The sequence below is a fragment of the Apiospora marii genome, assembly GCF_038362585.1.
Source record: "Apiospora marii strain CBS 49790 chromosome Unknown utg000003l_segment0_segment0, whole genome shotgun sequence".
Taxonomy (NCBI): Eukaryota; Fungi; Ascomycota; class Sordariomycetes; order Amphisphaeriales; family Apiosporaceae; genus Apiospora; species Apiospora marii.
Window position 1 is genome coordinate 6,513,759 of NW_027117374.1, and position 26,750 is coordinate 6,540,508.

Genomic DNA, 26,750 nt, shown 5'->3' on the forward strand with positions numbered 1-26,750 from the left:
CAGCATTTCACCAGAGGATGACATCTTCGTCACCGATTCCCCTTACATGTGCTCGGCCAGTCACGCTAGAGAGACGGAGTATGCGTGTTTCGTCAGGACTTTATTTGCCAAGACTGTCTATCTAGTCAGCACCTGCTAGATGGGCTACCGCTCTAAAAACGGAATATCTTCAGTATCAGAATATTCTTCCTTGAGTATAGTGCTACAATATGCTTTCTGCATATTGCCCCTACGAAGAGCCATCGAAAGCTCCTTTGTAGCAGCCCTGGGCGCTTAGCGAAGGCTTGTCTGCATAGTGGCCAAGACTAATCATTTGCACACGGGCCAAGATCACTCGCCAAGATAAGAACTTAACCGCTGTAAGCAATAGCACCTGGATGGTAGTTCTTGGAAGGCGTCCTCAGCTCCCGCCTTGGCGCGCAGGAGGAAAACGGAATCTTACAGCTTGGCTTTATTGCTCTGGATGCAGCTATCTCTCGGCATGTCGATCAGCTCCCAATTAAGGCACAATTCTCTGCGAACTACGATGTAGTTCAAGCACAAGAATATGAGCACAAAATCACGCGTTCTATATTCGGCACTGTGCAGGTAATATTGCTTGGCGGGGCTTGACCCTGAGCCAAGACCGAGAGTGACCGGAAGAGGGAATATAGTGCGTCTGAAGAACGGCACACACTCAAATTTCTTTAGTTCGCATACACCGTGAGGGGCAACAGCCACGTACCTCCCCCTGGAGAAATACTTTGGCGTAAGACATAGAGTTGGGATTTAATTACGTCTAAACAAGAAGAAGCATCTAGACAGAACTTCACCTCGCCAAGCGCTCCCGAGTGAATTTACTGGGACAGTTCATCCAGCGGCGGCTAGTTTCTATTGGTAGCGGGCCGTTCCGTCGCACAAACAACGGACGAACCCTATTCATGCTGGGCTAGGTATCCAGATTAGTAGGTCTCAAACATTGGCTCCATGTGACTCATGCATCTCTTACCTTATCTCTGTTCGTTCATGTCTGCAAAGAGCCAAGTCCTGCGGAGAAGGCAGAGATATCGCCTGCATATTTCGTATAGACTTGTTAAACCAAAGCCAGCGAATAACTTCAGCATTACACCCACATCGGAGAGAAGGATGTAGAAAGAAACAGGGTTGTACAGAGAGGGCACATGTTCCTGTTCCTTTCGCGAGTCCCGCCCCTCGACTCGAGACGAGGCCCTTTTCAACACTCAGGACTCTCTCGATCTCTCCGTCGCGTCGACATCAGGGGTCTTGGCCATTTGCCTTACCAGAGACTCCGCGATGTTACTAGCGAGGCAGCGGAAACGCCAACATGATATTCTGGATTGTATATCAAAACAAGGCAGCCCGTATTCGCGTATTAGCAATGGCACTTCTGCTATTTACCCATCACATGACAGACCTTAGTGTCAGCTTACAGCAACTTTTGACTGGTTGATGACGGTTCGTTGAGGGGGATGGTATGCAACCCTACCGCATCTGTCAGACTAGCCAAGCATGGCTTAGAGTCGCATAGAGCTTCTTCAGCGTTGATAGATCCACTATGACTATAATGCTAAGCCGGCCAAGACCCGCCAAGTCGGCCTATTCAAATCTTTGTGGAGGTCGTCCGCCCAGTCCAACTGTAAGTATAAGTTATACGCATCTCTCGTATCGGTATACCTGCGTTGCTTGTGCTAACATACCTGACCGACGCCAGGTCATCTGCATAACTTAATAAACTCAACTCCGAGAGTGCAATTGTTTGTTTGTTGCGAGGGTGTCGGTAGTTAAAGCGACGGTGCTTTACTGATAAAGAGCTGAACAGTATATTGCCAAGCCCGAGGATGGAGATTACCAAGGCTTATTATATGTAGGAGCGGGTCGCCTAGACCGTGCGAGGGCTTGCCAAGGCTTGGTATTTTGGCGTTGCATTGACTAATCGCTCTCGTCTTTTATGACATGTTGCTTGTCGACCAATCAACCTCCCAAATTCGCTCACACACATTTAGCTAGATATGCATAACATGTGCGTGCCGCCTTGTTATCTAATGTCGGCACCACTAATATTCTTGGCAATGCTACATTTGCGCACACTGTATAGATCCATTCCGTCATTCTTTTCAGTTGTCTCCATTTCGACTACTCACCAATTGCTGCGGCTTTCATTCCGGGGTGCGTCTGGCTCGAGGCCGACATCGAGGTGGATCGCCAATCTGCAGCAAAATTGTTTCCAAATCATGAAGACAGTCGGCATTCATTGTCGCCTGCTTTGTCCTAGAGATCCGGAGACTTCTCAAAACGGCAACCCGATCGGAAATCCATCCAAAACGGCCGAGGAGCGCAGAGGAAAACATGTGTCTGGCTCCCCGTGTCCGTAGAAAATTGGGACCATTTCAACCGAGGAATTAGGTGTTCTTCATCGGGGCGCGCTTCTGCTCTTTTTTACGATGGAAACAAAAATTGAAAAAGAGTAATTGCTGCCTAGACGAGAAACAACAGCTATAGAAAAGCAGACTCTATGCTGACCACCGTTGAGATGATGCCGAATCCGGAGAAACTGGAGGAGGCTCAGCCGAGCTCTGGCTCTGGCTCTGGCTCTGAACATGAGCGAGCTCTCACCACCAAGGGGAAACTATACACGCATTTCTCGAGCCCCGTCGATACTCGCGCAGGCTACATTCCTTTGTTGATGTTGTGTTTCGTTACTGGCCTGACAGACGGAACTCTGTACAATGGTGAGAACACAGTTGTTTTCCAAGAACGTCAAACGGTGGCTCGCTAACAATTTCTTCAGCATATGGCACCTTCGTCTCAATGCAAACCGGTAGGTCCAATATACTGACTTTTGATAAATGGTTGTTTATAGTCTGACCTTGATATCTACCTAGGCAACACCATATTCATCGCACTTGGTACATCCGGCCAGAACAACAAGCCGTACGGTTGGGCGCGTTCTCTCTGCTCCCTTGGCTGCTTCGCTATTGGTTGCGTCTCCTTCGCTAGGCTACACAGGGTCATCGGCGGACACCGCCTCCGACGTACTCTGCTCTCCTCGTTTTTCCTCCAGACCGTCTGCGTCGTCGTGGCGGCGTCCATCATCGAAAGCGGCGCCATAGACGGCACGTACCCGTCGCGGGGCGATCCCAACAAGGTCAACCTCACTGAGCTCGCGGCCGTCGCGCTGCTTAGCTTCCAGGCCGCGGGCCAAATCGTCAACAGCCGCGGCTTGGGAGTCAGCGAGGTCCCGACAGTCGTCATCACGACCCTGATGTGTGACCTGGTGAGCGACGAGCAGCTCCTGGTCGGGCTGAGCAAGAACGGCAAGCGCAACCGTCGGGCCATCGCGTACGTCCTCACGCTGGTGGGGGCCATCTGCGGAGGGTGGGTCTCCAAAGCAACGCACCAGGTCGGACCTTGCCTTTGGCTTGTTGCAGCTATCAAGGCTAGCCTCACCTTGTACTGGATTGGTTGGATTCCGCTTCTGAAGTTGATGCGCCATTGAAACCGGACGAAACTGACCGGAAGAGAAGGACCCGTCGCCGTGGGGACATCTCGGCATACCACGGGCTGGGGGTGTCGGCTATGGGAAAGTGGTACAAATTACAATATGGACCTGAACCGTCCAGGGTCGTTATTTTTATTTTTTATTTCATTTTTTGAATCAAGTTGATTGTCCGTATGCAGCAATCTAGCTATGACAGACATTATGACAAATCTAACCCTGAAGGCGGCTTACTCATTTACAACAAGGAGAGTACAATTCATAAATTAGAACAATCGAGTCCACAGGCCATCTGCTGCGCTGGCGCTGACGGTATTCCTAGCGAATTGAATGAGATCCAAGGCTAGGGGGCCTGTCCGAACGGCAACTCCGAAAAGCGGCAGTGCAGAAGACGTAAGAAGGGCGTATACCCACTCGCTCGGTAGTGTCCCGTACGAAGGGCAGAGGCATGCCCCCACCTACAAGCATCACGTGCCCATATGATGGGATCTCACGTGATGGGGTTTTCATCAATTTCTCTAAACCGAGGTCACGCCTATTGTACCGGAACCTTCTTGCTCCAACCCGGCTGAGCAAGAAGAGTGACTATGGAGAGTTGCCATTCTCCTGAGTTGTCACAGTGGCAATCTCCAGCATAGCAACCCTACTGTTAAAGAGAACAAATATTGGCTGCACCACAGTTGTATGGGCATAACCGCTTATGTATTCGTGAAGGCATCTACCGCCGGAGTGTATAATGACGCCATTCGCGGTATTGTCCTGTACATTTCCACCCATAATCCAAGATAAATTGAACACCAGGTCATGAACAAGTGACTACTAGGCAAAAGTGAATCAGTCGTAACCGACACCCTATTCTATTTCATTGGCTCTAATAATGAGGGGGAATGAAATACATAGAAAAGGTCGAAGCTGCCAACACATGGCCAAGGAGTCAGTATGTATGATAGCAAACTGTGCCGGCGTTCAGTTACTTTGCAGATTCTCGCTAGCTCGCTGCCGCCGAGAGACTTGCATACGAGTCTGTAGCTCCGCTGTGCGGGCTTGAATAACCAGGCTGGGTAGCTGCGCTGGAGTGAGAGGAAGGGCGACATGCAGGCTGATTGGTGCCCCGTGCTATTTGCTGTAATCCATTGGGACTGCAATGCATGCAAACACCACGTAAAAGCGGCGAGGATGCATCTACTCCAATGGCTTTATCCTTACATTCCGCCCCGGACCTGACTCCGGTGGCAAATTCTAACCTCGATCTTCCTTCCGACAACCTATAAGAATTGATAGCCGAGAGGCCTTCCATGCAATCCTGCGGCTGCTGGGCTCGACGCAACTAAGAGGTAGGGTCGGCCGCCACCACAAATTAGCAAATCATCTGACATTACGCATTATATACGAGGAAATAGGCATCGCATCCAAGAGGCTCCATCGAATAAATTCGCATAGTCCGAAGTAGCACAGCTGCTTAGGCTCTAATAAGAGAAAACGTCCATACCGGCCGTCAACGTCACAAATACGTTGTGAGCAGCTCTCGTGTGACACCAGTATCTGCTCTACGCGTGTGCCCTCCTCCAGTACTTGCCATTACCGTAGCCATCGGACATTGATAAGCATCTACGACTGCGTTGTATACAGATCCGGAGCGCGATCGAGGACGTCAGCCATGTCAAACCGGACCCTCTTCATGTTCTTCGACCCTCACAATGCAGACCACGGAGTGTCCAGTTTGCCATGCCCAGATAGGGAAAAGCAATTTGGCGCGGCACCGACATAGACACGGCGCTCAACAAAAGAAATTTTGTAGTACATGCACCGTATCGATCTCCCGCAGCAGCTGGTCGAAACACGTCAAATCTCAGACCCACCGAGCCGCCGAGCTCCAGAGGTACACGCAGTCCAACGGAGAATCGATTGACAGTTTGTTACGAGCCTTCCTACACACAACAAGCGGTCCACTAGCATACATAGCGGCTGCTTTCAGATCCGAGATCGAGCATACGAGGGTATATCGACGCTTGCCTCAAACAGAGACACCCTCCACTGGGTGGAGCTTGGGTTATCTCCACCGACAATGATCCCTGAAGCTGAATGCTGGAAGAACAAGCCTTCCTACGAAGACTATCTGAATGATCTGCTTCATGATTTCAGCAAGGAGTCCACAAAGGTTTACCAACGCAGTGATCCTCGGAGGCCTCTTGATAATGCACCCTTCGTAAGAGTGCTGGCTCAGCTGAGTTCGCCAGACGCAGTGACAGCATCCTACGCGACCAACATGAACAGCTCCCTTGCTCAAATGCAAATACCAGAAAGACTGGCTGCACCGCTGTACTTTGATGAGGATCGACACACAACTACCAATATCACACCCAAGTTTGTGTTTATAGACCTACATATAGGTTCGTATACAGGCCTATTCGCCCCTATTTACTGCTGAGACACCTTTTAGATCCACTCAGCCACGGTATTACAACTTCATTTGGGAATTGTGTCAAACTTTGGGCGCTATACCCTCCAACAGATGCCGATGTTCGGCTTTTCTTGCAATCTCGACACATCATGAACAATTTCGTTCATCTGGCAAACAGGCTGCAAGGAGGGGAATTCTGCATCACCACAGAGAAGGTTGCCCTCTACATACCACCCGGATGCCTCCATGCTACCTACACCCTGGCAGGAGGGCTGACCCCTGGCATCCAATACACAACTGCACAGTGCCTCTGCATAGCGAAGCAAGTATGGGAAGTGGAGTCGAGAGTATATAGCGTTAGGAAGGTCGATTGTGGACCATATCTACGAGCTATCAAGATGGGGCTCTTGTCCACAGACTCTGAGACTAGGGGAGTAGCAAGTGATTTTTTCTGCGAGAAATATCGGTATCTGAAGAAGGCGACTCAGTATTATCCGCTGTTCAGAGACGTGGAGCTTCAGATTCGAACGTTTATAATACCTGAAACGATAAGTATGTTTTATGACACACCGAATTATAATTCCCTGACCACGAATACGACAGCAAGTTATTTTAAGCAGCATCGCAAGCCATTGCCTGACGAATCTCTTCCCCCATGTGCATTAAAGAAGGGCACTGCACGATCGAGATGACACTAATCTCAACGCCGGCCTCATGGCAGATCCAGCCCTTCAGCTCGATAGCCACCAGAGAATCCATACTGAGGTTTTCTAAGGGTCGGTCGAGGGCCACCTCGCTGACGTTTTTGATCATGAGCTTGGCGATGTACTCGGCGACTACCGAAGATGGGCTGCATCACAAGCTGCCTGTCTGGCGTTCATCACAATTAGGCCAACAAAACTTAGTACCGAAAACAGCCCGTGAGACTCTTCAAGCTTACGCCGCAAAAAGACAGTACTATATGTTACTAGTTGATTATGGTTCCATTCGGAATCGGCGCACTTCGAAAAGGGTACAATGGGAGACTTGGGCGGACCGGAATGGTTGTTCGACCTCCCAGTATACTTTCTGTATAATACTCGGTGGGAATTGTTGGCTCACACGAGGCACTTTCAGGTCTCTCTAAGTGCGCCGCGGCCAACGGAACACAACAACATCGGCGCTGCTGTTCGCTGGCTTTGCTCATTTGGACCGGCGGCGCCATCAGCAGCTCTGCATCCTGAGGTCTACATCTGCCCTACCGCCGCTTAACGACGCAGAGCAGGAGAGATAACCGACTACGAAAAAGCATTTCCTGATCACGAGTCGAGCTTCGCAAGATGAACTGCATACAAGTCACACCGTCAGTACTGCACCGGTATCTTTTTGGCAACTATAGTTTGAGGTACAAAGCTAATAGGACCGGAAGTAGTTTTGGGTAGCATGATCGGAAACAGGTACAAATAACTGAGTTATGATACTGGTAAGTACGAACCAGAAGGGCTGCATTGAGACTTCAGAGTACAAGGAGCGCATGCTACTATTTGATTACCTGGGAGAACAACAAGATGCATTTCTGCTACTTCTCGTGAACGGGCCGAACTAGCCCAAACCGCAGAGCCATAGAATCATTTCGGCAGCTACTAGGGTTCTACTTACAGCGGTGAAATGCGTGTCGTCGGCGAAGTCCAGCATGGAGCCATGACTTGTGCCAGCCAGAACCGACGGCGGGGGAAGACAGCAAGTGTCACGAGTGGTATGGGTTATATGAGCAGTATGGTGGTAGCTACGGCGTGGCAAGCGGACATTGAGGGCATATCACACGTCCACATCGTAGATACTATCTCGAGGAGACCGGAGCAAAGGAATTAACGAGTGTGGACGACCAGACATGACCGTGAAAGCGCACTTCTACCTCCATCCAGCACTGGAAACATTCGGTACTCTGTCTATGGCCAGGTCCGTTTTCAGACGTCCGCTGGCAACCAGCATGCCAAAGGCGGCCGGTAAGCGATACAAACGTTACGAGAGCCGTTTCTTCAGTACGTACTGTAATACGGCAGGTCATCTACGGTATGTACGCCTGTACGGGACCATAAGTACGCCGGCGTGGGATTTGACGCAATATGGTTAGACCGGCTGCCAAAAAGCAGTTCCTACTCGATAACTCGGTAGCTTCACAAAATGATCAACCCATAAATGGCAGGCTAGGTACTGTACTGCGCTGGTCACTTCTGGAGACTGGATCTCGAGATACGAAGCCTGGAATATCGGAGTAGCTTTCGGTAGCATGGTCAGGAAAAGATGCAAAACGGGTATGCTTTACCCAGAGATACGGGAGAGTACGGACCAGAACAATAGCACGGGAGGTTGGGCGTACAGTGACCCCGTGCTACTCCGGGACTACGGAGGAGTACGACCAGATGCATTTCGGCAATCCTCAAACGCTCGCAGTATGTTGTAAGGACTGAACTAGCCAAAACGAGAAAAAGAAACATTTGCTAATCATGCGACTGTCCGCTCCTGTTCAGCTTGTCTGGCCGAGTGGAGTGTGACACAGGACACTCATCTACGAAAGGCCTTCGTACCTAAAACCCGCCATTTCGCATATTCTAGTAGGCAGCGAACAATAGCTATCTGGCTCAACACAGTCCACTTGATCTCAGCCTAGCTCAAACCGACACAACACTTGTCACAATGATTGAGGGGCATGACATTTCCCTTTTTTCCACAGCCCCCTTCGGCGTCTTCACGACTTCGACCCAGGATGCAAAGACGCGACGCCAGCTCTGCGCATGCGCCGTCAACTTGAGTGATGAGAATCGTATGCTTCACTCCATTGTCGTAGAGTTGTCGGCAAGCCTTGCCAAGATGCAGACAATGTATGCACTACAGTCCCAGGTGCTACACACACAACAAGAGCTCATTATCGCCCTCGGAAAGGAGACCACGGCCGCAGGTCGAGCTGCACCACTGCCGGCAAGGGCTGAATGGCCACCATTCGACGATACTCGTTCAGCCCGCGCATGGTTGTCGATGCCCGCACGGCAGTCGAGCCCCGTCGCTCCCCCGATCAGCCCACTGATGGTGTTGGCGGAGTCGGCCGCGATGGAAAGCCGTGAGGGAATTCATGGCAAGCGAGAGGCAAGCCAGGCTTTGTATGGAGAGGACAAACGGCAGAGATATGCATGACCACTGCAGAAAGGAGATCTCGACAAGCTAGCAGCGCTAGCCTAGTGCGGAGACGCCCTACATAGTATGGGAAGAAACCTTAGGACCTGCCGTAGCATTATTGGTAGAAGATCGAAAATGAAAGTATACTACTGGATTGAAGGATTGTTGCGATTGTAACCATTGCATGGAAGCTATTCGGCTCACGCGCCAAAAGAGCACGAATATTGGACGATAGACGAAGCGGGTCAAGGGGGTGGCTGGTGTCAGCCACGGGAGAAGGTGGCTGTGCTACGTAGGGCTTCCAGTTCAATTGCAGTCAGTGCTCGAAATAGCAACAAATGCCATGATCAACTTATCCAGCATAACGACGTAATTTAGGACGCACGAAAAAGACGATCCTTCTATCGCGCTGGCAAAGCGCCGCATAACGTACGCCGACGACCGACGACCGACGACCGACAACATGAGTCGAAATCCGACACAGCATGGCGGCGAGCACAACAGGAGCGGGGACAAGCTCGGGACTTGAGCATGGCAGCATGATGACAATTGCTGCTAAGAATACCAGTTGAGGTGACCGTCACTTCTGTGTTGCAAGAGAGACGACAGCATAGCGACCACGGTTGTTATTCACTGTTTCGAACGTTTCCCTGTCGTCAGCCACAGGAAACGCGGTGTGTCACCAGCCCTACCAATGGGGGTTAGCCACAATCATACAATTAGGGTCTCAACTAGGAAAGAACTATTGGCCACTACGCTGTGGCCTCCAGCTTTTGCTAGTCACAGCTGGACTGCCCCGCCCGCTGTACTTGGTCGGCCTGTTTAGCTGCTACATTCCACCTCACCTTTCTTTGTCCCTTTTCATACATCCCTTCGCGAATCAGCCGCCCAAAGTAAGGATTGTCGCATTTAACTTGCCAAGTATACCATCCCACACCTCCTCTAAGGCCTGCTCACGAGTATGGCTTCTACGCCAGCACCGAGCTTCAGCGGCAAGGAAGATTAAGGTCATCCGCGACGCGCCACCCAGAAACAAGAGCCGCAGGCGTCGCCACACTCGATATAGCCCTCGCCCCAGCTATCCGATCCGACATTGACACCACCACTAGTCCCCATATCGCCGTGGCCGATTCCAACCAAGATGAACATATCGAGAGGAGGCGGTCGAGCAAGCCTTTGAGGCGAGCTGCGGAAGAACAAGGATATGGTTACGGGCTAGCTGGTTATGCGATTGATGTCACCCACCTTCGTCCATGGCGTGTTCAGGTTTATGAACACCGTGACTGGTGGGAAGAGAGCAAGGCGCCGAGCAATGCCTGAGCCTGCTCGGCCTCTGCGGCAGCACCGGCCGGGTCACAGATTAGTCTTTGGGCAATTGTCGTCGATTTCTCCATCCTCGGCAGAGCGATGTTGTGCACATACAGAGCCCAGCGCCCATCGGGACGCGCGTAAGTGCTTTCGACTCCACACAACCGCGTTTTCGATCACGACACGAAGGCCCAGCACGACGCCAAGCCGACGTCAAGCCGACGCATGCGACTGGCGCAGCCGCGACCCATTCTCCCTCAGCGACGCAGCGAACAGCGATTTATTTTTATGAGCTACGGGTCATCCATCCCCCGCGACCTGGCAGTCATGTCCGCGACAAGAAGGAGTACCCGGCTCCAGGCCAAGACAGCAGCTTCTCTCCAGCCGACTGGTCTTGATTTGGTTCCGCCAACGAGATCCTGGAGATGATGCTAGACAACAGTGGGAAGGAACAACCACTATGCTCATCGTGTTGGACCTGCCGGCGTCTTTGCTTGATCCGGATGCCTCGGCAGCACAAGCGCGCTGTTCACGTCGCCACATCCGAGAGGCGCCCCATATCCTCGGTCTTCGCACCGGACCGGACCACCGCCCGGAAGAAACGGCTCTGCACCTAGGGCGAGCGGGTCCATTGGCCTGCGTCTAACGGAACGATCCGACCCCAGTGTACCCGATCCGTACGGTACTCCACTATGCTCAGTACGATAGTGGGTATATTGACAGAAACACCCGGGCACGGTAGATGGACGAGACCCTCAAGAAGCAACCTGGAAACCGTCGAAGTGCAGGTCCGCTGGCCTGAGACGAAGTGTTCGCACATCGCTCACAGTCACTGCAAGCCCATTGCGCGTAACATTGGCCCGAGGCGCCCGAGGCCGACGAGCGCCTTGAAGCGCTCAAGGAGCAAGCTGACCAGAACCTGCCCAACAACTCCATCCTTGAGGGCCTGTCCATTAAAAAGATAGGCAACGCCGTCGACGAGAAGAACAAGCCCCTCGACCACGTCAAGTTCGGCAACCTCGAGAAGATGGTTGGCAAGTAGCCCGACGCCCAGGGCAAGGTCTGGGACTCCCGGGATAATGTTCCCGGCGAGGTCGAGGGTTTGCCCGACGCCGCCCAGAACACTTCGGGTCCCTTCGAGTACCTCCCCAACGCCACCGTCGTCAAGCACGACAGGGTTATCTTCGATGGCTGCCAGGTCGGCGTGCTTGTTGGCAATGAATTACAGAACTTCATCGGCAAGAAGGTTGATACAGATGGTGACTTTGTCAACAAGAACGACAAGGTCATCGGCAAGGCCGAGCGCTAGAAGGAGAAAGAGCCTAAGGCAGAACCCAAGATCGATCACTCGGCCCTCGCCGACAAGCGCATCAACAAGGCCGGCAACGTTGTCGACAGCCATGGTGATATCTACGGTCGCGTCGTTAAGATCAAGCGCCTCATCCGCAATATGTGCAATAAGACCGGCACCATCCGCAACGAGGGTAGCAATATCATCGGCCACGCCGAGCTCATTCTAGTAGGCTCGTCCGATGGGGGCACTCATACACATGATTGACGTTACGCACTGTAATTGCGCTGAGCAATACGGTTTTGTACCCGTCTGCGCTCGGCAAGGTCTGAAATCTTGGTCCAATCCTCTTCTGGTCTGGCCGAGGGCTAGAAAGCAATGCTGCTGCGTCGAGCTGAATACTGGCTGGGTGCCATGACAGTCCCATATTCTGGGTATTGTGATTGAGATGAGGTCTGAGATGAGGTATGCCGGTTATGATACCAAAAGCAGAGGCGTGTATCAGTGGGGATGTGGTTCGTGGAATGCCTGGCCTATCTGACGCATTGGCCGCTCTGTGCACTTCTGAGAGGAGAGGATGACGGCAGCCTACCAGGACGAACGTAGGCGAAGAAGTTTAGGAAAGAAGATGCGAGGAATGGAAGTGAGGTATTTTAGGGTAATACTAGAGACTACAAACGCTCATAGCTTCTATGGTGGTGCGTCACCTGAAGTAACCTAAAGCGGAACGATTGAATTGCCACGTAAAACTCCGGCGCCTGTTCCTTCCGAGTTTGCTGCTGTTCGCTGGCTTCATCATGCTGAGCAGCGGCGCCATCAGCACCTCTGTCTATCCTGAGGTACATATCTGCTCTACCGCAGCTTATGCATTTTACATTCATGTACGCCAGGAAGCGTACATACAGTACAGGCTCCTAATCCGAATGCAAAACTGGGAGCAAGACGCGTCTGACTGCGCTACGAAGAAGCACTTCCTAACCGGGAAATCCGTTAGCTTCGCAAAAGCCAATTCGTAATTGACGGGCTGGAGTACCGTATTGAAGTGGCATAACCCACTAACCATCCGTGCAACGTATATAAGCTCCATGGTGTAAAGTCCAAAGAAATGACGCCTGACGGCAACCATGTCGCTCAAGCGCATGCCAGACTTCTGCCGTGACCGCAACCTTGTGACGGTCCGGGCAAGGCCCTCGCTCTATATCGACCAAACTGCGCATACCCACTATCGCCACCTAGGCACCAACGGCAGCGGTTGGCTTGGAATGCACCGGTCGGGTAGCGGGCACGTCGTTCAAGTCCGACAGACCCCCCAGTTCATGGTCTCGGGGCTGGGGGTCCTCTCCGAGATCAGCCATCCCAGTATCGCACAACTCCTAGGGATCTACTGCAGCGGTCGTACCACATCAGTGGTCCATGAACACTTGGACTTGGACCTCTTTGCCATCGCACCACTTCAATCCGAAATAGAGGTTGCGAGTATTATGATGCAGGTATATATCCTGGGGCTGGGCGAGACTTCTAGATACTGACCTGGTGGCAACAGATCGTATCCGCCATCATGTATCTTCTGTCCCTGCCTACGGACGCCCGCGCAGCGGATGTACGTGTTGCGTCTGATGGGACGGTGAAAATAAGTAACAGACCAGTATAAACACATCGATGAGTTGATCTAATGATGGAACAATAGCCCTCGACCTGAGTGGAAGACTATCGACAGACCTCAGTCGCCGACGAGAAATGCATCGGTTTATGGTCTCGTATGTAGAACAGATCATGACGGGTTTAGTTCGCAAGGGGTTTTACTGGTCCTACGACGCTGCGGATTTCCTGGACATGCTATACTCCGGACAGCTGCCGCCGATGATTGTAAGAGACCACAGCATGCCATGTGAACGTCGCCGACTGACGTCTCAAAGCATCCCTTCTTCCACAAGTCAAAGTCTTCTGCTTGCTTGCAGGGTGTTGTTCGCACAGCTGCGCGCGAAGCACTGGTAAGGTTGGAGTGTATTCGGTACGAAGGAGACATGCATGGTCTTTGCAGAGGTGTGGCAGTCAAGAGAGGTGCCGGAGGTGGAAGAGGGAATGCAACATCACTGCTAGAGTCATCGGACAATGATGGGACTACAGTTCCGCAGGCAATGGCCCACCAGACTGTCTGATGTGCGTGGAGAGATGCGGTCCTAGCAGCCAAGTATCTCGAGGGCATGTTTAGCTGCGGAAGGCTATATGGGGATTGTTTACGGCATAATCATAGGTGACGTCGTTGGGCTGGAGTTGAATGCCTAGGGTAGCTCAGATAGGGGTAATTGTACACAGTGGCGAGAGAGTAGGCCTCGATGACAAAAGTGCCAATGACGCCTACCGTAAGCCAGACACGAGCTCAGGTATATAAATGACTGGACTTCCCCGCTAGATGCTACATAACTCTATCTCGTATACAACATAAAAAAAAGACCCTAGCACTCCGCACGCTCCCAGTCATCTACATCATCTTCCAATGACGATCACTGTAGCAGTTCAGCGTGGTCACGCTGGAAAGCATCTACCAAGCCAACCACGTCTATCCCTCATAGTAATTCTCTCCATTTACTATCCCGTTTTCAAGAGCCTGATGGGTGCACTCGACACCAAGTCACTCGTATCTTTATGCCAAACTTGCAGGGGGCTGCGATCCCAAGTGCAATCCTGCGAATGGAACATCAACACTAAACTGATACCCTTCGTTGATGACCCTCAGGCCTTCCGCAGCATCCTCGGAGCAAGCGAGGTCTTGATCTACGGCGACTTTGCTACCGAGTTCTTCTCTCGGACGACGTCGAAAACATTGGCAATTATGGCAAAGGCTACTAAGGCGGATCCGGTCCAGGCGTACCTTGGAACACAAGGATACGAACTGGCTGGGGAAGAGCGAGACAAGCTCCTGGCTTGGTCATGGCAGCATGAATACAATTGCTACCAAGGATACCCCTTGAAGTGACCGTCACTTCTGCGTTGCACGAGAGACGACAGCATAGCGACTCCGGCTGTTGTTTGACTGTTTCGAATGACCAACGAACTCCGAAGCACCCTGACACAATACCGGTACCGGTGTAAGATAGAACCCTGCCAATCCCCCAATCACACCCATCTATTTCATACTTCTGAACAGCGCAATGTTCCCACCACTAACTTTCGTCCGGTCTTATTTAATCAGTGGCAAGGCGACCTGATCGTTTCGGGCGCCGCCACTGAGGGTAAACATGTCGTTTTAACTAGGATATTCAGGGTTTTTGTGCAATTATGAAGGGGAGGAGAATACATACCTACATCGCCAACAGGGCCCATGTATTGGCCCCTTTTACACTTGCCGATTGTAACTCTTGTCGCATGATTTGAGATTTATCATTGCTTAGCCACTTGGAAGCCACACAGCAGGCACACTCGTCCTTGTCAAGTCTTTCGACGTAAGCTCCATTGTCCATGGCTTTTTGTTTGATTGCTTCATGATCACGCCTTCTTTGGTCCACTGCAATGTACGTTAGCTTGATACGATGTTCCCAGCGCAATTGAGCACGTACGAAGCCGCGAAGCCTCACGTCTGTGTTCTTCAGATACCCACGGGTAAACCACTGCCCATTCAGGATATAAATTCACAAAGGTAAAAAATCCTTCCCTGTAGTTGACAATGAATACCTGATGCGACTGCCAAGAAATTCCTGTATCCGTTCTGCTAACGAGGTATCTGCGCTCAATCATCCAGTTCTGACTGGCTTCCGGCGCAAGTCGCACATCGTTGCTCATTAGAGGGGAGTCAGTGAGCGCCCAGGGTCATCGTTCATTCACTTGAGGCCTCCCAAGTCTATACCATTGAGGTCACCATCATTGCGTATCTCCTGATCATGCTCATTCTATTCGTCTTGCCCGCAAGTCAACAGGGCCTTCTCAACCTAACTTCTTAGCTGGAATCATCTCCTTCATTCTCTAGACCGTGTTGTCCTTGCTGTTCACGTTGTCTTAGCCTCCTTAGTTGCCGGTTTCCATTTCCCTGTATCATTCTTCGGCGGGCATGAGCCCCCACCATGCGATACCTAGTAGACCAAAAGGAATAAAGACCCAAAAGATGACTTGAAGTGTCCGACACAATGCATCCCAAATCTTGCGCATGTCTCCTTTGGTCTCCGCAGAAGCCGTCCAGTATAGACCGAGAAGCACAAAAAGCGCAAACAAGCCACATAAGCGACGCCAACCTGATAGTAGATTGTGAATTAGAGCCAAGTTACCGAAGGGTAATATTCCATTGCCAATCAAAATCTTACTTTCGGGTTCCATCGATGCCTTTTGTTCATTGTAAGATACTATTTGCTCGAGAAAGGTCAAGGGGACGTACCATAATGATATTTTCACAACGGGATAGTGGTGGTTAAGGGGATGTAGGAAGGTGTTTAGTTTTAGATGTGATAAATCGTATAAGAGAAGAACTATGAACGACAAGAGAGGAGCTTTATCATTGAATTCCAAGCCATTGGACCTACGCGCCCGACAACACGCCCGTCAACAGCAGTAGCCGTTATCGGCTGGTTAGTGTCGTCACCACCGTGTGCATTGGTCTGCATGTTCCCACACCCCGCGGTCGATTACCAAGGGTAGAGTTGGGCTAATGAACCCATTCAACTGTGCCTGTTACGCGCCTCCTGGGGATAGCAACACCATTCGATGCGGCTGCGCAGGCTAACTTGAACTAGCACTATGCAATCCCTATGTTCGTGGGAGGGAACCTGCACGAACTCGAACCTATGCCTTTCATACAGGTCCGGAACTGGCGCCACCAAAATCTACCTCGTTCATTCGATTACCATTCGCAACGCATTGTAGGTACCTCAAGCATCTCAAAAAATGACTAGCAACAGAGAGAAACCATTATCTTGGACGTATAACAGGGCCGCCCAAGGAGTTCTACAATGCTTCAGCATGTACAAGCTGCTGTTGGCTGTTGGGACAGGACACACACAAACTGCCAGACTGGCTCAGGGGTGAATGGGGCCTGGTCGATGCAGGACAATGTAACCGATGCACCCAGCGGTCAGGCGGAGGCTCTTTGCAAGCACTATTCTCAGCTATCGGGCGAGTATTATGCACTGCTATCTCGGTACATCTCCTGCAGGGCGTGATCCATTGCTGTTGCTCTCTTTTTGGGCCCTGGTTTGCATTATCACACGGCAGTGCACTGCAGCCAACTCCCCAAAGCAAGCGCTTCCAAGTAGGCCCAACGCTTTGAACCTAGGCTCCACGCTTTGGTGATGGAGAAACGTAAAGAAGCAACCAGGCTGGCTCCAATGATTTGCTCAACATGGAAGCAATCCTTTGGACGACGGTCTGATATTGAGCTGCGTCAGTTGAACTGACCAATTCCGCATCAAGCAGCGCGCGTGCGGTCGTAGGAGATGCAGTCTCCGGAGAGCCCATTGAGACGACAATAAAGCTTGAAGATCTACAATCTCGAGAGCCTGCAACAAATTGATTTCAGGCCCATGGAGGCCAATAGGCGAGGGGAGTATCTCTGAGGTTGGTGGTTCGAGGGTTTCGGTTTGCGAGAGCTTCTTATGAAATGGTGTTGTAAGAGCATCTCGTATCTCAAGCTTCCGTTTCTTGGAAATGTTGGATGTACTTTCCACCGAAACGTACTCCTCACTCCTCGTTCGAGAAGTCATTATTCTGCACAGAGCAGTGGCTAGGTCGACTAAATTCGCATCCGTTGCAGCGCTCTTCCTTGATTCCGTTGTATTAGTGAATCGTCCTATTCTAGAGCTCATACACTCACTACAGCTTCGGGACTATCAGTTATGGGGATTGATGCGAGGAAGGCGTCATCACAGCCAGTCAGATCAATGACTTCCAGAGAATCGTAGCCGTCTGTACGCTTTTTCCAATGTTTAGTGGCATCCCAAGACCACAGACACTGCCCGACGACTGGCTTTGGCGGTAGCTTATCGTATGCTTATTAAACACATTTCAATAACTCACAACTCACGCGTACTACCACCGTACCGTACCAATGGTGCCTTTTGCGTCTTCATTTTGCTTTTTAACCAATTCACAAACTACTCCATAGAGCCAGTGACCTTTCGCCCTATACCTCACCGACATCCGCAGCAATGAGTCACTCCAGATCCCATACACCGACAAGACGAAGGAGCAAGGCATTGACACTTACTGAAGCACAAAGACAGGAGCCCGAACTCGGGCACGTCTTTCAGTGAACAGATTATGTGCACGGTCAAGGTCCGCATGTCAGGTCAGCGAAGCCATGTTCTGCAAGACGGCCATGAACAGGGCCATGCACCTTGACCGGAGCGTAAGTCCTTACTCGTTTTTCATGAGGGTCAGTATCGGACATAATCCCGCTCCTGCCCAAGGAGATCAGCGATACCACGTGTGAGGATGCCCACAAAAAGTACCTGAACTCAATGTCGCAGAAGCCAGGCGTACAAGTCCTGTGATAGCCTTGGATTCGGCCCGTAGGAGCGAGGGGGCTATCGCTTTTCATGTATCTGTTACCCTTGGAGTCACACTGAGTGATTGAGTAGGGCTGTTGTTAACTTCTGCAAGACACGTTACATGGTATCTATCCGGTACTCCCAGAAATGTGATATTTGAGCCCGTCATCACGAATATCTCACCAGATAGAATCTAATCGAACCACTATGGCGCACATGTATTCGAAACAGATATGAAATATTTTGCATATCCACAGAGGTTTTTGTATAGCAAGATAACTTGGTTCCCCTGATCAGAAGGTACGCTACCAGGACCCAGAAAATGGTACAGTTGTAGACTACCGAGTCCAACACTCAACGCCTAACCAGTGCTGGTACCATACACGTAAAGCCAATCAATGAAATGATGCCGTCATCCAGCCATCGTATACGAGTTGGTGTCATGGTACCCATCTCCGCAAAAGCAATTATCTCGAGTTGTGGTGGATCGAGGTGGAAGCATTGGCAAGGGATGCGTCACTCGTCCCGGCGGCCCCGTCTGTAATCTCGTAAAAGTCAAGACATTCCGTAAGAACTATTTCCAAGTCAGCCACCATGTCGTTGGGGGAGGGGCAGGAGTACTGCCTAGGGATAATACATACTCTCAATGATGGGTTCTTCCCAGACACCGTACTCATAATCGACAAGGCCATGTCGCTCAATGCCGTCACAGAGCCGCACAATCTCTTTCCCCATTTTCTTCAAGCTCTCCTCGCTCACCAGCGTTTGGCCTCTCTGGGGTGGAATACCTGAACCGACCATGTCTTTTTGCTTCTGCAGTAGAGCTAGCCATGCATGGTTGAAGTCATGCCAGAGCTTGATGCGGTCATGGTGTAATTGGGGATCATCGGCAGCTAGACCTGAAGAGGATGTTGTTCGTTAGCAGGAGGGAGTGCAAAGTAGCGCGGGAGAAACCCTCAAAACGTACCCAATTCGGCGACTTTGGAAAGCAACCAGTCAGAAACAGTCAAGAGCGATTCAGTAGCCGAAACCAAGACGCCGTTGCGGATGTTGGTAAAAATCTCCTTCAAGGCCGTTTGGTACTGCTCGTAGGCCTCACCCATTTCTGTAGAATTAGAATAGTCCTGCTCCTCCATGACCTGGTCTGGCGCGCTAGCTTGCTGTGAGATTCCGCTCATTGACGCAATGCTGCTGGGGTATTGGTGAAGCATTGCGCGCTGGTCTGCCGGGCTTTGTTGATATACCCCCGAAGTGCTCGAAGACGCTGCTTGGGCCTGGAGGGCAGGTGCCGCACCTGCGTTGGTTGGCTCGCTCGGGAAATAAGACGCGGCCACATCCGTCGGCATCATCTGCAGAGCTGCAGGTTGCCGCGACGTGAATTGTTGACTCGTATCGTAAACGGTGTTCTGTGCGCTCGTTTGCGGGACGTTGTACATTAGAGAGGGATTGTATGCGCTAAAATTTTGTGTTTGTCGTGTATCCTGCCCATATTCGGACTGGTATGGCATTGTGTTCTGTGGCATCGCGGTCGAGAACGCCGCAGCCGGCTCCTGATAGTAACCGCTGTAGGCAGCCGTCCTGCCCATGCCTCGAGCCGTCGATGGGGACGTGTTGAGGGGCGCAGGCCGGTACCTGTCTGACGCGGCTGCGCCAGCACCATACGACCATCGTTGCGCATTGGCATCATGAACCGGGTATCTAGGATTAGAAGTGGCACTGACTGGCGGTTCGTTCTGTCTCCTCCTTCGCGCGTCGTCATCCATGTCACTGTTATTAGGGTTGCTAGACGCCGGTGACTGCGATCCCAGCCGAGGCGCCTCCAGAGATGGGGCGGGATTAGAGTAGAGCAAGGCCAGTTTGCTGTAACTTTCGGTCACGCGACCAGGCCGCGTAGAGCTACTTTTCGATTACAAAGGAGGCACAAAGGGCGATGGTTCCAAGCGTGAGAGGGCGAGGGACAGCGAGATGGTTGGTGTACAACGGAGGTTGGGGTGATGATTTCGAACCGCGCAAACAGTTCGTTAGGATCTCCTGGGTCGATGAGCTGCCTGAACAAGGAGTAGTTAGCCAAGTCGAAAAAGCGTCAGTCGCAAGATGACAGTATTACTTTGCAAGCTCTAGGGGTTTGGACGGGCATATAAGCTTGGGGCACTGAACTATACGTGACTACGTCTAGATCTTGGCACCCACAGTTTGTCGCAAAAGGCAGCAGGACGCGACTTGGGAGGTGGCCAAGGACAACCGACTACACAAATAAAGATTCAGAGTTTGCGGATCATGCCTTAATCATGTTACTCGGTCAGAGGCCATAGGTACCGGCCTACCGAGAACGAGGTCGAGCGTTCGTGATGAATACTTTCGTGGCCCATCACGACACTCGCCCGCATTAATACCGCCTCTTCCTGTCATATCCCCCTGACTCATACTCCAGCCAATGGCGAAAATGCCTCACCAGCTTGGGCAGCTGCGCTTCGCCCCTTTCCCCCAGGACACGCAGCTGATACTCGAACGGTGTCGTCAGAGGAAACCATAGGCGTCCTCGCCGGCCAACAGCTTTTCAGTGATCCTTACTTGGCGATAGTATATGTGAATACCTAGCCCACAAATCATTTGTTACGTTGGGGGGACATTTTGGAGAACACCTGGGCCCGCGAAGTGCTGCCAGAGGTCCTTGTCGAATGACACTAGCAAGTGTATTCTAAATTCTGTTCTGATAGAATCATTAATTTCTATACTTAGTATGCTAGCTTCTGACAAAAGTCGTGGCTGCTAGTATTAAATCTACTCTTATCTGCGGGAGCTCCAGAAGAAATTCACATACAAGAGGCCAGGATTTCTTCATCCAGTCCTGGTGGACCTAGGCTACACGATTCCAGGCAGAATTTGTATACCATTTTGAGGTAAAAGGCTCCTGGGTTTCGGCTTCAAAGGCCTTGCAAGGGAAGGTGGCCTGGATGAAGGGCAGGAGGAACCGGGGATCACATCCTTTAGGACGATGACTCATTGCTCATGGCAAGATGACGCTGTTGTGTGCTGGCGATCGAAAAGGGGTCAGCTACCGTACCAAGATTCTAGAAAGGTAACCTCTTCACGGTGTATAATAAACCGAGGGCTCTGTTTTATCGCAGTAAACGCTTTAGCTCATGCTCAAATGGCCTGATGAAATTCATCTTCGTGTATACGCGGCCCTCGTTTATCCATAACAATACCCTTGGTAGGGGGCTATACAGTAGTGACATGCCCGGGGTCGCATTACTTCTTTCTCAACCTCCATTCTAGTAGCTAGTTAGACCCGGTAGTAGTCAGGGAAGAAAGGGGTTTATGCAAGGGAATATGGTAATGGTTATACCCTCATCGCCTTAAGGTATTTCTATGGTTTGATTTTGAGCGGTCTTTCATCCTGTTTAGCTAGGTAGGGATACACTGACAGAGCCTGCTTCGATTTGCTCGCATATTTGCCATATTACCCCTTTACGTCAGATGGCGGTGTAAAGCTGGTGAGCAAACGATAGTCCTCCGTGTAGCTCCTGGTGTTCCAACTGCCCTGACGATCCTAGTTATAGCACACAGGCAGGACCAGACGGTATCGGTGAAGTTGCTGTATTAGGAAGGTATCCAGCTCTCAGCGTTACGGAATACTTGGAAGAGACTGACGCTGAGAGGCAAGGGCCCACGTGGTACAGTATCGCAGCCAAGTTTCACACTCTCATACAGAGGGGCAGTGTAGAAACCCGGGGTTATAGCATCCAGGCTGCAACGTGAAATATATCTAAATGATCAACCTATGAACACAGGCCAGGATCACCTGAGCATCAGTCTATGTGATGCCGCTTCCACTATTGGACACATCGTATGTACCAGCTGCACTATCTGTGTGGGCTCGCCTTGCCTATGGCAACTACAGAAGTCGGGGTGCCGGGCTCGGCAGATTCCTGTTGGCCCTCTACGCACTCGGATGGGTTGGGGGCGACAGTCTGCTAAGAACAATGGATTCATAAGATAAGAAATGAAATAGCTTACTTCATATCGTCCAATCACTTCACTGGTATCAAATGTGCTGGTAGATAGGCGATGGCTGTAAATGATTGTAAGGTTTGGTGGAACGAAGCATCTTCATATAGTACCGACGTAAATTTCTTAGGGAAACCCAGCTTTCTAGTTTACACGTCCGTGGTATTCAACAACCTTACGACCGATATAGACGACATAAACGGACAACGGCCCTGTAAATGGGCCCGTCCTTAGCTTGTACTAAGGTGGCTTTTTGGATGATGGCTGCATCCCAGAGCTTGGCCTTGCAAAGGTAGAAAGTGCGCTCAGAGCTTGAGGGACAACATATACTGTACCTGCTCATTGTTTTGAAAGCCTAGATGCCCATTCAAGCCCATATGCCAGCTACACCACCCATTATATCTATCATTCCCATCGTATCGGCAAGTAACTGCTCTATGGTTAGGGAGCTCTGAGAATCGACCAGATGAGGTGGATGGCCGAGACATACCAGGCCTGCACAAAGGACGATACCTAGACAAATTGCCATCACTTGGCAAATACCAGCGAGGTGGACGTACCCGGCCGCATCCAGTGGAAGAGACCAGTTCCAGGCCAAGAATATGGTTCGAATAGAGGATGCTGCCCAAATCACTGTAAGCAGTTTCACGATACGTGAGATGCGTTTTTTAGCTCGTCCAGTTAACCGTGGCTCGAGGCTCAGGAATGGAACCATCCCCCAGATGACGATGGTAAAGTAAACTGTGATAAAAGTAAGGTGTGCAAGGGATTCGTCTAAATGACGGTAGGCGTCGTTTGTCTCAAAAACTGGCCGAAGTCTGTTCTGTGTAAACCATGCAAAGTAAGCGGCTGCCCCCGGGATGGCCAACAGGATGGCAAGAAGCATGAACATCTCAGTAAGGCAGCCTAGGCAATACAGGAAGTATGAGGCCTGAAGAAGGCATTTAGAGACGGGCGCCATCTGGACGCTGTACACGAAGACCGACGATAGCTGAAAAGACTGGTTGCATAGCTTTGTGTACTGGATGTATCGCATGCGGAAACCCGGGGGAAACGCTTCCAGCTATATTATAGAGCTCGATTACTGGTGAGTACAGCCACTGAATGCCAAGTTTCGTATATCTCGGTCAGTATTTATTAAAGAGTACGTTTTGGTGGCCACACTTTTGGAGAAAACCCTTGCTCATCACAATCCAGCGCTGAACTGCATATACGGAAGCCCTTATTGGCGGCGCTTGACGCTTATCTTTGCCGCTATCTGTTTGCGCATGGGGCCCCAAGTACTGCTTCTGGCTCCATTGTGCAGGAAATATCGCATCGAAACCACCTTCACACTCAGCCGCAACCAATTCGCTGCTTGCGGCTTCCTACCAAAAGCGTAGCCCATCTGAGACAGCCATCAGTTCCGCAACTGGCTCCAACCTTACATCCTGGTTGTACGAGAGCCAGGTCAGCAGAAAGGATCCTGACTAGGGGCCGGATCGGGTCCTGCATTGGGTTTTGATTCCTCTCAGCATAAGGACTAGCGCAGGCACGCTTTCGCCTCAACGAAGTGGCTGCAGCCTCGCTACTGGCTAATATAGGATTGCTAAGGCAGCCGGTCGATGTCTTCTACGGTGGCTCTGCTCAGAACCTTGTCATACTAACTTATATATTAGACATACTGGCTGCTCGCTAAGGGGAAGCCCGATTCAACGAGGAAGAGAGCAGAATGAAGCACGTTATTCTGATTACGCATTTGCTTGGCCTGGTACACGCCCACTGTAAGTAATCGAAAGCACGGCTGCCAGGCGATGGGTGACTGATATGGTTGGAAGACATATTCCCTAACCTGATGCATGATGGTGAAGTGACGGAAGACTGGGCGTGAGTCCCTTTCCTATGCGTGCCCCTGCCACCAAAGACTTATTTTTACACAGCTATGTCCGTCAAACCTCGAACTACGAGAGCCAAAGCCCGGTAATGAATGCCTCCGCAGCACAGGTCCGATGCGACGAACTGGGGAGTCCCCCTTATAGCACCGGAATTCGTCAGGTCATAGCTGGAGAGACAGTGGGGTTTCGGGTCAGCCCAAGCATCCAACACCCCGGCCCAGTGGCATTTTACATGGCCAAAGCTCCAAAAGCGCATACGGCAAAGACGTTCGACGGCGACGGCGACGTCTGGTTCAAGATTGCTCAGGAACAGCCAGGCTTTGGCCCCTCACAGCTGACGTGGCCGTCGGAGGGACGAACCGAACTGTCTGTCCGAATCCCCCAGTGTATCGTTGCTGGTGAATACTTGCTTCGAGTGGAGCACCTCGGTCTACATGGCGCCTATAATATTGGCGGCGCACAAGTAAGGTCTTTGTCTCTATTTTGCGGTGGCCTTTGCTTACACAGCGCAGTTCTTCCAGGCATGTGCTCAACTTTCCGTGTCTGGGACGGGCATGAGGGAGTTCACTGGAGTCCATCTTCCTGGTGCCTATTCAGTAAGCGGAAGAGAACCTGTAGTATATCATGGTATCTAACGTGCTTGCAGGAGAATGACCCTGGTATCCATGTGAACTTGTGGTGGCCGGTACCTACAAACTACACGAATCCAGGTCCTCTACCCATACAATGTTGAGAGGGCCATTGACAGGAAGGGCTCGAGCAGCTCCTCGTTGTGAATTGAAAACCGATACTGCTTGGCCAGACATCCGCGCTCTTTTACTGTGACATAGCACCATCAGTATATCTTATCCGTATCTTCACTGAATAGTCGTTTACTTAGTCTATTGTCAGTAGGCATACATGTGATTGTTTCCATCTCTATCTCGTAGAACCGGTTCTTGCTCGGCTGCAGTTTGTCGACGAATGAAGTTCCTTACATGCCTAATAATATAGATATAGGGTGTTCTATTCATCATGAGTATATAATAAGAAGCACAAAAAGGACTAATAAATAATCTGGCCCAGCTGACCTACACACAAAGCAGACCGTTCCTTTTTCTTCCCAGTGTCGCCCGCCGTCTTGCTTGATATATCTGCAATATCACCGTTGAAGTGACGCCCTATTCCTGTCTCATACAAACCGAGTCCAACGAAGCTAATGTTCGCTGGATCATTTTTTGGCCGCATCAGTTACCTTGTAGGCTGTCCCATAACGTTTGGTTACTCGCCCGCGGTAAGACAAGCAGAAGAAGATGGAGCGATACACTATTCTCTCGACTCAGATGGCGGCGGCGTGTTTGGCACACCCTTTGCAGTTACAAGCTCCTCAAGTGACATTACATTGTAAGCCTCTTGGCAAGCCAAGATGTTATGTCCAGATCCGAATCGCCCAAGCAGTCGAATGCCGGACGTTGAGCAAGTATACTAGAAACCTGTTTGAGAGCGCCCTGGGCTAGTGGTGCCGCCTGATCGACTGCGAGTCTGGTTTTATCAGAGGAGGCGACTATGTTGAATACGAGTTGGCTCGTAGAATTTGGCAGCGTTTGTGAGGCCGTGATCGTACACGGCCGACTCCCAACGCCGTCGCACGAAGCCATGGCGTTCTGGCAGTGCGTAGGCAGGCATTCCCCTTCCACGCTACTACTACAACAAGACTTGGAAAGTATTGCCATGTTCAATGACACGCAGGAAGCCGAGATTATCTCTTCCCCAACGAGGAGTCTCGCTTCGTGGGATTGTCGGTTCGAGAAGCCAAGACGAACATATTTGATGCGGGAAGTAACAGACTAGACGTGATATGACTCATGATAAGATGTAAACCAACATCCCAAACATCCCAGAAAGCCCTACACGCCGTGTACATTTGAAACACTTCAGATGATTCTGGCATAGCGTGAGTATGCGTGTGGTGCCTGCGCAGGTATGGCGTAGTGTACGCCCGGTGCCAAGTTGATTTCACAAAGTCCTACAGGATCACTGACAGGAAAATAGCAGTCGTTTGTCATGCCGGCCTCGTCAGCTCGAACTGGGCAGAGTCGCCACAGCCGACTGCAGCAAGTCAAATACGATTCCCCACCTATCAGTGTTCTTCCAGGCACCATCGCCAACCCCTAGCGCGTGCTTCAACCTAGAGCGGTTAGGATCTTCATAAGTCTGGTTCAATACAAGTACGGCATCCCGAAACTCTCATCGGTTCTCCTACGCCCTTCCTATCTTCCCACTTCTTCTAACACTAGCCAGCTGCAAACAGCTCGCAGCCGCGATGAGCCTTCTCCACTTGCGCTACGTTCCTTCCGGCCTGAGTGTACTGGCTACGCGCGTTCGACGTCTTGTCTACACAGAGACGAGCAACACAACCGTTGAAGGCCTGCCAGCTGCTCCGCGTGAAGTTCCGCCTCGAGCTTTTGTTGCTTTCCGTCGGTCAGATCGTCCTGTCCCTGACGGTCGTCATCGTTTCTGCTACGCTTACAGTTGCCGTCGACACCACGATCTGGACCGTGTATCTGGTTGGTTCCATCGTAGCAGTCAGCATGACGAGTCAGGTAAATGAGTCGAATGGTAGAGAGAACCACCATGCTGACGCTTCTAGTGTCTCTGGATGAGCAGTTTCGGGCTATCGGCATGGGGACCCTTCTATCTGCTCCGGCTAGCTGTTGGTTTGCCGATGACTTTGGGATCCTTCATTGGGGGCATCATTATCGCA

General features: G+C 51.1%; 7 protein-coding genes across 7 annotated transcripts; 5 read left to right on the forward strand and 2 right to left on the reverse strand.

The window, feature by feature from the left end:
* Positions 1–2,533: 2,533 nt before the first annotated feature.
* On the forward strand, positions 2,534–3,496 carry PG985_005558 (uncharacterized protein; the record flags this gene model as incomplete). Its single annotated transcript, XM_066825327.1, has 3 exons — positions 2,534–2,729; positions 2,789–2,818; positions 2,883–3,496. 3 exons carry the CDS (start codon positions 2,534–2,536, stop codon positions 3,494–3,496), a joined length of 840 nt encoding a protein of 279 aa, XP_066688487.1.
* Positions 3,497–5,561: 2,065 nt separating this feature from the next.
* PG985_005559 (uncharacterized protein) lies at positions 5,562–6,589 on the forward strand (the record flags this gene model as incomplete). Its single annotated transcript, XM_066825328.1, has 3 exons — positions 5,562–5,886; positions 5,937–6,449; positions 6,501–6,589. 3 exons carry the CDS (start codon positions 5,562–5,564, stop codon positions 6,587–6,589), a joined length of 927 nt encoding a protein of 308 aa, XP_066688488.1.
* Positions 6,590–8,573: 1,984 nt separating this feature from the next.
* PG985_005560 (uncharacterized protein) lies at positions 8,574–10,370 on the forward strand (the record flags this gene model as incomplete). The annotated part of the gene is made up of 2 exons (XM_066825329.1): positions 8,574–8,700; positions 9,973–10,370. The coding sequence occupies 2 exons, from the start codon at positions 8,574–8,576 to the stop codon at positions 10,368–10,370; spliced, it is 525 nt and encodes a 174-aa protein (XP_066688489.1).
* A 680-nt stretch (positions 10,371–11,050) lies between these two features.
* On the forward strand, positions 11,051–11,916 carry PG985_005561 (uncharacterized protein; the record flags this gene model as incomplete). Its single annotated transcript, XM_066825330.1, is given in 4 exon segments — positions 11,051–11,065; positions 11,224–11,388; positions 11,401–11,643; positions 11,668–11,916. 4 exon segments carry the CDS (start codon positions 11,051–11,053, stop codon positions 11,914–11,916), a joined length of 672 nt encoding a protein of 223 aa, XP_066688490.1.
* Positions 11,917–18,589: 6,673 nt separating this feature from the next.
* PG985_005562 (uncharacterized protein) lies at positions 18,590–19,885 on the reverse strand (the record flags this gene model as incomplete). Its single annotated transcript, XM_066825331.1, has 3 exons — positions 18,590–18,696; positions 18,764–19,021; positions 19,090–19,885. The coding sequence occupies 3 exons, from the start codon at positions 19,883–19,885 to the stop codon at positions 18,590–18,592; spliced, it is 1,161 nt and encodes a 386-aa protein (XP_066688491.1).
* Positions 19,886–23,844: 3,959 nt separating this feature from the next.
* PG985_005563 (fungal cellulose binding domain-containing protein) lies at positions 23,845–24,783 on the forward strand (the record flags this gene model as incomplete). Its single annotated transcript, XM_066825332.1, has 6 exons — positions 23,845–23,896; positions 23,951–23,999; positions 24,053–24,470; positions 24,520–24,603; positions 24,654–24,674; positions 24,718–24,783. 6 exons carry the CDS (start codon positions 23,845–23,847, stop codon positions 24,781–24,783), a joined length of 690 nt encoding a protein of 229 aa, XP_066688492.1.
* A 1,496-nt stretch (positions 24,784–26,279) lies between these two features.
* PG985_005564 (uncharacterized protein) lies at positions 26,280–26,622 on the reverse strand (the record flags this gene model as incomplete). The annotated part of the gene is made up of 2 exons (XM_066825333.1): positions 26,280–26,358; positions 26,405–26,622. The coding sequence occupies 2 exons, from the start codon at positions 26,620–26,622 to the stop codon at positions 26,280–26,282; spliced, it is 297 nt and encodes a 98-aa protein (XP_066688493.1).
* Positions 26,623–26,750: the final 128 nt, after the last annotated feature.